Source organism: Lolium perenne, chromosome 1 (genome assembly GCF_019359855.2).
Source record: "Lolium perenne isolate Kyuss_39 chromosome 1, Kyuss_2.0, whole genome shotgun sequence".
Lineage (NCBI taxonomy): Eukaryota > Viridiplantae > Streptophyta > Magnoliopsida > Poales > Poaceae > Lolium > Lolium perenne.
The window spans coordinates 220,788,851-220,799,082 of record NC_067244.2 but is presented as its reverse complement, the minus strand read 5'-3'; the positions used below and the strand labels follow the sequence as shown (position 1 = coordinate 220,799,082).

Below are 10,232 nucleotides of genomic sequence, written 5' to 3'. Positions count from 1 at the left end.
ATCATGGAGTGACCAAAGTAATAATTATTATAATGAATCAATGGATATGATTGGATTACTTCGAAACTTTATATGCTTTATTTTTTAATGCTGTCTAGAAAAGAAATTTCTTACAATGACTCAATGCTGATCTCTGAAGTAGTATAAATATGGGTCGTGGAGCATTTTATTCTTCACAACAAAATTTAACAATGTCCTCAAAAGTTAACTGAGTGGGGATACCTAGGGGGAAGTTAAATAAAGAATTGTAAAAAATAATACAACATCCATCTAAAATTAGTAAATGTTGTGATTTTTTTTGTAGAAAAAGTTCTCTTACTTTAGTTAATGCTGGGTTGCATCTTTAGCATAACTTTATGTGTGTTGGTGATTTATCTCATTTCCTTTCCCCTTCCCGTAAAACATGCAGGTGATGGATTCGACCGCCGGCGAGCATGAGGCGGATCATGCTAACTTATTCAATAAGACGGGTCTGGTGATGGTCGGGTGCCTAGTAATCGAAGGAGCTCTAGTGACACTAGGGATAGTGTTCGTCTATAGGTTTATAGATTTGTCTATAGGGGGGGGGGACGCCCCCTCCCCCCGCCCCCCGAACTAAACATAGCTCCGCCAGTGGTCTTATACATTAGGTCGATACATGTAGAAGCTATTTTAATATCATGTAATCCATATATTGTTCAATAAATTAATTGTCAAAGTTAAATCTTGAAGCTGTCTGCTTCTATATTTCATCATGGAGTGACCAAAGTAATAATTATTATAATGATTCAATGGATATGATTGGATTACTTCGAAACTTTATATGCTTTATTTTTTAATGCTGTCTAGAAAAGAAATTTAGTTCTTACAATGACTCAATGCTGCTCTCTGAAGTAGTATAAATATGGGTCCTGGAGCATTTTATTCTTCACAACAAAATTTAACAATGTCCTCAAAAGTTAACTGAGTGGGGATAGCTAGGGGGAAGTTAAATAAAGAATTGTAAAAAATAATACAACATCCATCTAAAATTAGTAAATGTTGTGATTTTTTTTGTAGAAAAACTTCTCTTACTTTAGTTAATGCTGGGTTGCATCTTTAGCATAACTTGATGTGTGTTGGTGATTTATCTCATTTCCTTTCCCCATCCCGTAAAACATGCAGGTGATGGATTCGACCGGCGAGCATGAGGCGGATCATGCTGACTTATTCGATAAAACGGGTCTTGTGATGGCCGGGTGCCTAGTGATCGGAGGAGCTCTAGTGACACTAGGGCAGCGGTGGCTTGATAGTTTATTGTGTGAGGTTTGGTAAGGACTTGACAGATTATTGTATGACGCTATGCGAACTTAATATTGATCCGTATTTACTGTGGTTTGTATGAAAGACCTTCTTTGTTGAAATGTTCCAAAAGTTCCTAACATAAAAACAAAAAAAATTCTACTTTCGTAAACTAAGGGCGGGAAGGAAGAAGGCGAGCATATCTTCTAAATTAATCATACTCAACTCAGCCCTTCCTAGGACGGGGTATTGCCTGTCTCGATAAATAGATAATTCCAGAAGTAATAAAAAGGAGTAAATAAAATATTGTATATATTCATATAATTGTAATTGAAGATGGCCATTTTACAAAAAAAAACACATGATTAGGTAGTATGGGCTTTCGTTCGGGTGGCCCATTATTTTCCGATAGTTCACGTATGACTTGGTTCTCGTCCCGCGTATGTTTCTGGGCTTTGGGTTCACCTTTACAAGCTTTTTCTGAATGATGTATGTTGACCTAGTCGGCACGGACCAGGCGCCGCACACCCTCAGGTGGGCGGGTTGGGCCAGCCCAACATTTCGTTTCACTTTTTCTTTATTTTTTTTGTTTTTTCATTTTTTTCTTTTCTGCCTTTTCTTTTTTACGTTTTTTAAAAGCTAAAATGTTTTTAAATCTGAAATTTCAAAATTTAAAAACATTATCTTCAAAAAGTTAATATTTTTATATATGAACAATTTTCAAATTTGAACAATTTTAAAATTTGAATAATTTTCAAATTTGATCCAAATTCATTCTAAAGGGAGGGTAACTTCTGATGAGCGGAGCGACGCCCGTCGCCGGTAGGCTTGGGCCAAAGCGTAGCCCAAACAGATCACATTTCTCGATAGGAACAACACAATTAAGAGGTGATCATGCGGACGAATCAACGAGTCCCAACAGAATCAGCGCCACAATCACACCGTCATAAGCTAGAACAGGACACGGAGACAGTAAACACCAGAAGAGATGGCCATCAACCCCTAAACACTAGCTAGGCAGGTTGATCTTTACTTTGCACACATGCTCGAAAGGTACAGGACAAGCCCTCAAATTACATGATTACTAGTACATTGCATCCACACCTTTCATCACCTCCCAGCTTCTTCTCGGTCCTCCGAAATTTCAGCGAACCAGGTATAGGTAGCATCAGGAGCAAAAAAAACGCATCGGAAAAGACGCAACTGGGAAAAGCGGCACTCGAGTGGGGTGTTTGGCACGAGGAAATGACGATGCCGCGCATCACCGTCGTCGTGGTCGGGAATGAGGTTCGGTATGATATGATCGTGTTGTGACAGCATCATGGCCGCTCTCCTTATTACAGGTCGCACGCACAACAATGCAAGGAGAGTCGAGTCCATGGCGACGCGCGCGGATCCCCATGCTACGCGACGCAGCTGAGGCCCAGGCACCCGCCGATCCACAGGCCTTTCGCCAGCCGCTTCTGCAAGAAACACGGAATAATAAGCACCCTTTCAGTAAGATAAGACCATCATTACTCATTAGACAGTAAGCAAGCACAGGGTGGTGGTGGTACTGCACAGTAGTAATTTGTCAGTTTCGACGATCCATCGGATTTCGGGGCCCGGGATCAGTGAATAGGTATAGAGAGTGGGAGAGGTGCAGGTAGAGGTAGGTACCCTCGGCTTGTGGCAGAGCATGTCGGGCGGGATCACGTAGAGGTCCTCGTCCACGGCTTTGACCGCCCTGCGCGTCGTCTGGTATTTTGCGGACGACATAGTGGGGGCCCCGGCGCCAGTCTTCTTCTTCTTCGTCCCGTGCTGCTCCTGCAGCCCCACCACCACCTTCTGCCTCTGCCTCCTCTGCTCCTCCTCGTCGCCCATCTCCATTGTAGCGCTGCTCCACGTTACCGCCTACCGAAGTAATAACAGCACCATTAATTCTTACTGCGGGTATGTCTGTAGAAACTTTATGAAAGTTGAATGCTCGCCAGCTTCTTATTTTTGGGCCAAAATGGCGCTTAAGGACCATTGAATACTAAAAGATGTGCTAGTATTAGTGTTTCATTCGAGTGGAAGGACCAAAGTTTCGGTAAGAAAACTCGGAGGTGGCCGAGATTTCCGGTTACCTCTCGAGATTTTGAACAAAAAAATGTATATCTTTTTTGAATATAATGTTTGGGTCAGGAGGAAGCGAATGTACCGGAAATGAGTTAGGGCGCACGGTTATAGCAAAGGAGGAATACGTGCACTTAAGATTGGACTAACCAATCAGCCTAAATTCAAACCAAATTTAAATAAACTATGATTTTTTAGATAATAAAAAATTTATTGGAGTGGGCTAAGAATTTCGGTTACTGGCGTAAGAGCATCTCCACTCGTCCCCCCGAACAGGCCCCCGGCGAGCGTTTTTTCCATCCGGACGGCGAAATTCGGCCCAGTCGCGCCCCCGGTTCCTCGTTTTCGTCCGGATTTGGGCCTAAATTCATCCGGCGATCCCACGCCCCCGGCCCCGGGGAGCGCTCGGGGACTCGGACGAAACGAAAGCGCGCGAAACGGCGAGGAAACTTCCCGCGTCTGGTGGCCCCAACTTGTCGGCGAGAGAAACCGATCGTCGTCCTCATCGCATCGTCTTCCGCGCGCCGTAAAGCTCGCCGCCGGCTGCATTCGCCGGCCACGCGGCGAGTTAATGTCGTCGTCTTCCGCGCGGCTGTAAAGCTGCGCCGGCATGCATTCGCCGGCCACGCGGCGAGTAATGTCTTCGTCTTCCGCGCACGCATCGTCTTCCGCGTGCACTAAAGGCTGCCGCCGGTCAGCTCGCCGCGATCCACGCGGCATTTAATCCCCGCGCCAGCCACGCCTATATACGCCGGTCCGCTCGCCGCGAGGCGTACCCCGTGCTCCACTCTCCCTCCATTCTCCCTCTACTCTCAAGATGGCGTTCTACGACGACGACGGCGCAGCCAACAACGGCTTCGCCCGCCGGTCTCTCCACGCGTGGGAGGGGCACCTCCTCCACCAGGCGGGGTACCCCTGCCCGCCGGACACGAGGCCTCCCGGAGGCGGCTGGCGGCTAAGTGCGGCGGCGTTCCAATCCCGCCGCCGCCGCGGGCCATGCCCTCGACGTCGCCATCGAGGAGGCGAGGATGACGATGACCGACGAGGAGCGCGCCGACCCGCGCCACCACCCCGACAACTACACGCGGTGGAACTCCTACTTCCTCCGGCGGTGGGAGCGGGAGGCGGCGGCCTACGACGGCCCGCCGCCTCCGCTGCGCGCAACAACGCCGCGGGCCGCCGACGGTGGTGGGGCGCGCCGGGCCGGACACTCGAGGCCGTCATCGAGCACATCGAGGGCGGCAACTCCCCGGTGCTCACGATGCCCCCTCTATCGGCATCGAGGGCATCGGCGAGCCGCCGTCGGGGAAGCGTCTGGCAGCCACGGCGCATGGGCGCCGGCTCGTCGTCTTCGGATCGGCGTCAAGGTCATCCTTGGCGCCGGTGAAGAGGAGGAGGCGACGTCGCCTTCGACGCCGGTGCGCGCGTCAAGAAGGAGCCGGCGTCTCCGCCGGCGACCGAGAGGCGCAGCGGCGGCGCCCTCGTCATCCGAGAACGACCTTCCGCGCCGCAGAGCCGCCGGAAGAAGACGAAGAAAGAGGCCGCCGCAAGCCGGCTCGCCGAGGAGGAGGCGAAGCGCGCGGAGGAGGCCGCGATGGCGGAGGCGATCGCCGTGTCGCTTGCCGACATGGAGGAGGAGAAGCGCGCGGACGACGCCGCGCCTTTGGGCCCCGAGCGAGCGCGGCCCCGGCGCCGAGAGGCGGAGCGGCGGCGGCGAGCTGCCGGACACAGCCGCCGCACGCCAACTTCGCCGCCCGCGCCGCTCCAACCGCCAACGACGATGTCGCGCGGTACCGCCGTCTGCGACACCTCCATCCGGCGTCGCTGTCCCCGTCGTCGACCTCGAGTCCTCCGACGACGATCGGTACAAGCCATCCCCGGGGTGGGAGACGCCGCCAGGGCAAGACGTGCCGCGCAGCCGAAGGTGCCGAAGGTCGAGGACGACGGCTCCGACGACGGCGGCGACGACTACACGGTGTTCTACCGCCGTATGGGCATGTAGAGCGCCGTGTTTTAAAATTAGCGTTTGAATTCCCCTAGCCGAATTCGAAATATAGTCGAATTCGGCCTCTATGTATGAACTCCGCCCGTTTTAGTCTAAATATCATTAAATTTAGTCTATATTCACCCGAATTTTAGCCGAAGTTTGTCAAGTTTCCGTTTTTTAAATTCGCATCGTCGACTTCGCCTGGGCACGCGGCTGGGAAACTAGCGCTCCCCACGCCAAAACTTCATCCAATCCGGACGAAAATTTCGCCGGATTTGGGCGTGGGGAGCGCCAACGAGTGGGGATGCTCTAACCCTAGTATTTCACTCGGTAACCGAATCCCTAGAAGGAGCAGCTTTTCTTCTCGCTTTTTTGCCTTTTCCTCGAAAAGGAACTTACATTTCTCCTAAGTTGCTCCAAAACAGTTACCTAGACTGTGCTAGCTACCCCGCAAAAAAAAAGCTACACTCAGCTAGCTTTCCAACAAAATAGCTCATCCTAAACAAGTGCGAAGCTCTAGTCAAAGTGTCAAATAAAACTAAGTATTAGTGTGATCTACAAAAGTACAATCATCAGTTCATCACGAAGTGTTTTAAGAAAGTACTAGGATCAGAGAGAAAGCTCCAAAGACAAACTTTTCAGCTAGCTAGCTTGACAAAACAACTTATTATGCCCTACAACGTGTGCTCACTTGCTCAGCCGATAGATCTGCACATAATTAGTGAGCAATTACTACTCACCTTTTTGGCCGGCTTGGGCGGCGAGGCAGGCAGAGCAATGACCATTCCGCCGCCGGCCTGCATGGCGGACTCGAAGTACTGGGTGACCGGCCAGTCGCCGCCGCCGGCGTACCCGTACCCGTACCCGCCGTGGTCGTAGTAGTTCCACTCCCCGAACGCCGGGATCCGCCGCGGCCTCGCCCTCACATTCTGCAGCGACACACACGCGCGCAATAGCAATGCATTTACGGCCGGCCAAGATGTGGGCAGAGACAGGCGGAAGAAACTGGCCGCAGGTAGAAGAAGATCCATGGGAGCGATGCTCGCTACGTACCTTCATGGCGCGCGGCAGTGCAGCGACGGCCGGGGTGAGCTCTGCCCGTCAAGCTGAAGAGACGAAGGAGGCTGGCTCGCTAGCTACAGATACTGGAGTAGTGGAGCAGCACTCTAGCTGTCGAGGGTATGTGACTGGTGTGCGAGACACGCACGGCGGTCCATGTATTTGTAGAGCGAGACAAGCGGGAATGGAGGGAGAATGTCGTGTGGTGGCCGGTGTCCGTGGTCGAGCGGGCCGGAGTAGGTGGTCGCAGAAAGGAAGCAGAGCAGGTGCACTGACGGCAGCGCAATGACCGGTGGGGACCACCTACCACCTGTATATACTACAGTCTACAGGTCAATGAGCTGATGGAAGATGTGGGCGCGAGACACTGTGGCTGACTCGCGGACGTGTAGCGCTGACCACGACGTGTACCAGGCTCGCGTATGCCGGGCGTGAGCTTTCGCGCTGTACGTTAGCGTACGTCGTCGCTTTTCTTACGTGGCTGATGTGCAATGTCGTAGACGGACCAGACGTGTAGCAGGAACGGTGTTACAGTACATAGTACGAGTAGTGCTGCGGTGCATCTGTTTAGCACCGATCATCCATGGTCACTCCTGTCTTGTGGATTTTTTTTTTGTGTTGCTTCCCATCTCTACCAATACGCAACTATTTGATTTAGCGTTTGGTTGGATGTGCCGATTTCCTGCATCACCGTCGCAGCGGGACGGAGCCCATGCGCGTCCAAGACGGGTCATGGGCCATAAAAGCGATTTTATTTGGTGGCCTGCACAGAGATTTTTCAGCTCCATGGAGATTTGAGCTCTGGCCGTTTGGTAGGTCGGTTTTCAGATCTTGTAGCAGCCCAAAAAGGCGCCCCTGATGTTTGGTTGCAACCCATAATCTGGTTCTGGTAACCTCTTCCCTTCAGTGGTGAGGTTACCATCGATCAACATCACAAGTAAGAACACAATCATAGACGACAGAGAACTTAGCAGTGATCATAGACGACACAAGTTCACGACACAACATTTTGCAGACACGATCATAGTTCTGGACACGGCAGACAAGATCATAGTTCAACACACTAGACACGACCAGCAGCTAGACACGATATGGTACCAGGTTAGCTTCAGACATGATGCTCGGAGACGACGCACCTGGTGTCATCGCCATGGTACGGGCACCTGCTCACCACCTCAGTGCAGGTGTGGTCATCTCGACCACACTATACTCCAAGGAGGACACCTTCCTGAAGGTGACGAACTGGCCTACCTTAAGCTGATGGGCGACGGAGAAGGCCGTCCATCCCTGGTCGATGAATGCGTCATTGCCTTCTCTCCTCGTAGTCATCCTCCAGTTGCATCCGGTGTTGGTGGTGACAATGATGTTGGAAGAGATTTCTCCGAAACACTTAACTAAAGCTTTAGGGATCATGAGCCGCCCGAAGGTGGGCTTGAAAATGATTTTGAGGAAGTGGTCCGGCCCTGCCTCCTCGTGGAAGTGGCCGACCTTAGCCCGCCTTCCACGGCGCTTCTTCGCCGGTCCCTCGCCGGGAACCTCAGCAGGTGACCCAAGCATGATCTTCTCAGTCCACCAGAGGAACACGAGCAATTAGAGGTATGTCTGCTCACAAGTAGTTTAGATGAAAACGGACATTGATAACATTAGTAAGGCCTCATACATTTGCTCACACGACGGGCATAGGGAGTGGTCACAAACTAAGTGTAGTGTTCTACGACAGTGGCACACATGACTAAGTTTGAGGCCACCACCTAGCCTTTCATTGTGCCTTTGTTGAATCATTGGCCAATGCATCAGACATACGAAAACGAGGCCTCGTATGTAGGATCACACTACAGGCAAAGGGACTGTCCCCAAACTAAGTCTAGTGTACCAGTAATATGGCACACATGACTAAATTTGAGGGCAACACCATGCATGCCATTGTGCCATAGTTGAATCATTGGCCAATGCAGAACTGAAGAAGTAGAAACATGCAAAGCAGGGTGTCAGAGGCCTCATACAATGAGGATATATGTAGGACATGTTTGAACAGAACCAATGGCATGGTCATGTTAAGTCATGCCATAGGTCATGTTAAGTCATGTTAAGTCATGACATAGGTTATAATCAATCATCTCCTCATACTATGATCCCAGGTTATAATCATTGGCCTAGTTCAATCAAGAAATAACACAAATAGCACTTCAAATTGAGTAAATTACGAGTGGTACTTAGGGTACATTACAAATTATAATTAGGCCACATTACAAATTCTTGTATAGTACATCTACATCACATTCATCACTCGTCATAAGTAGCCCTGATTCTCTTGAGTTTGTCCTTGATTGCAAAGTTCACTTGAAGCAGATCATATATGTCATACTCTAGCTTTCTCTTCTCAGCCTCCAAAGCCTTTTTTCTGCCTCTCATTCCTGTTTCTTAGCTCTCATCACTTGTTCTTGTGTTCTCTGCATATTCTTGAGCATAGCAACTTCCTTCTTCAAATCATCCTACTCCTCTTGCGTCTGAACAAACTAGCGCGACTCAGCTCAATCTTTCGCACAACAATCACAACATGCTAAACCCGAACACAAAAAAACCTTCCCCTCTATGAATGCACAATATAATATGCCAGTTTCACCAATCCAAAGCCTGGTCTAGGAAGGATCTACCGCAATCGGACACTAGAGTAATAGATCTAAGCAAATCGAGACCGTGAAAAGCAAGAACTGGACAAGAACAACAAGAAATGGGGACTAAGAACTTGCAAACGTCAATCTGAACGCTATCCTAACGGAAACCCTAGCAGATCTAATGTGCATGTCGTCGGAAATGCCCGAGAATGGCATGTTCTGCCAGAACGAGTACGAAGGTGAGAAGGAGAGGTTGTTACCGCCATTGCTCCGGCGGAGGACGAGCTCAAGGTCCCGGGCAAAGTCAAGATGCCGATGAAGACTGCGGAGCAGATTGCGGCCGATGTCGCGGTGCTGCTCGCCGAGGTCTTCTCCTCCGGTACCGGTGCTCCTCTGTGCGTCGGCCCAATGGACTGGTCGGCGGGAGGGGAACCGCCGGGTGATGTGACAGTTTGGGGGAGGTGAGAGTGCGGTCACGAGTGAGAGGAAGGAGAGGGAAGCGGTGAGGCTAATTATGGTGCGTGTTCCCGAAGGGACGCGGCGTTTCCGCCTTCCTTCCACACGCGTGCAGCCTTCTGGCCGCAATGGGCCTGGCCCCGGAGAAACTGCCATTCCGGGCGTTCCTCCAGCTGTCTCAGGGGTGCTTTGAGAACCGTGTGATGCACCAACGCTACTTGGCCCAGGCATCCAAATGGGCCGAAAATTGATGGCCCCATGTGAGCCAAAAAGGATGCAGGCAACCAAACGCGCCCTCAGTTGCCGACGCCCTTATTCCTCCTCACTTCTTCATCCTTACTTATCTCTACTCTCTCATTGCTCTCCAATTTGAGCCTTGTTTTTGGCCATTCCCCACCAAATCCAGTAAGTAGATCAAATAGACATCAAAAGAAAATTTGGTAAATTGATGTGTTAGTTTGTGGAGATGTTTTGGTGGTGTTGCGTGGTTTTGGTTGTGGTGCTCCGTTGCTGCTACTAAGTGGTGGTGCTTGTCATGGTTTTCCCGCTAAGGAAGTTGTTTCGCCTTATTTAAGGGTAAACCCTAATTTATCATTCTTTATATGTTAGTGGATTTAGTTTATGCTGGGTAGCTGGTATGGTCATGCATTTGTGTGTATATCGGCACGTTGGATTAGGTACATATTTAGTTGGCCAAGTAGTTGGGTCGGAGGTGGAAAAGGGGTATAAATAGAGGGCTCCAAAATATGTCCGTTGGG

The 10,232-nt window shown here is 50.3% G+C and overlaps 2 protein-coding genes across 2 annotated transcripts; both read right to left on the bottom strand.

Moving 5' to 3' along the window:
• Positions 1-2,141: 2,141 nt before the first annotated feature.
• LOC127327333 (uncharacterized) lies at positions 2,142-6,594 on the bottom strand. The gene is made up of 4 exons (XM_051354109.2): positions 6,398-6,594; positions 6,085-6,273; positions 2,920-3,153; positions 2,142-2,723 (listed from the first exon to the last, which is right to left on the bottom strand). The coding sequence occupies exons 1-4, from the start codon at positions 6,401-6,403 to the stop codon at positions 2,664-2,666; spliced, it is 489 nt and encodes a 162-aa protein (XP_051210069.1). The 5' UTR covers positions 6,404-6,594; the 3' UTR covers positions 2,142-2,663.
• A 976-nt stretch (positions 6,595-7,570) lies between these two features.
• LOC127338830 (B3 domain-containing protein At4g01580-like) lies at positions 7,571-7,960 on the bottom strand. Its single transcript, XM_051364801.1, has one exon. It carries the CDS (start codon positions 7,958-7,960, stop codon positions 7,571-7,573), a length of 390 nt encoding a protein of 129 aa, XP_051220761.1.
• Positions 7,961-10,232: the final 2,272 nt, after the last annotated feature.

Bases quoted from the DNA above. Each gene is read 5' to 3' on its own strand.
- LOC127338830 (XM_051364801.1), bottom strand. From the start codon at position 7,960: ATGCTTGGGTCACCTGCTGAGGTTCCCGGCGAGGGACCGGCGAAGAAG.
- LOC127327333 (XM_051354109.2), bottom strand. The intron at 3,154-6,084 runs GTGAGTAGTAAT...TTACTTCGGTAG, and splicing joins CGCCCAAGCCGGCCAAAAAG to GCGGTAACGTGGAGCAGCGC. The intron at 2,724-2,919 runs GTACCTACCTCT...TGTTTCTTGCAG, and splicing joins TGCTCTGCCACAAGCCGAGG to AAGCGGCTGGCGAAAGGCCT.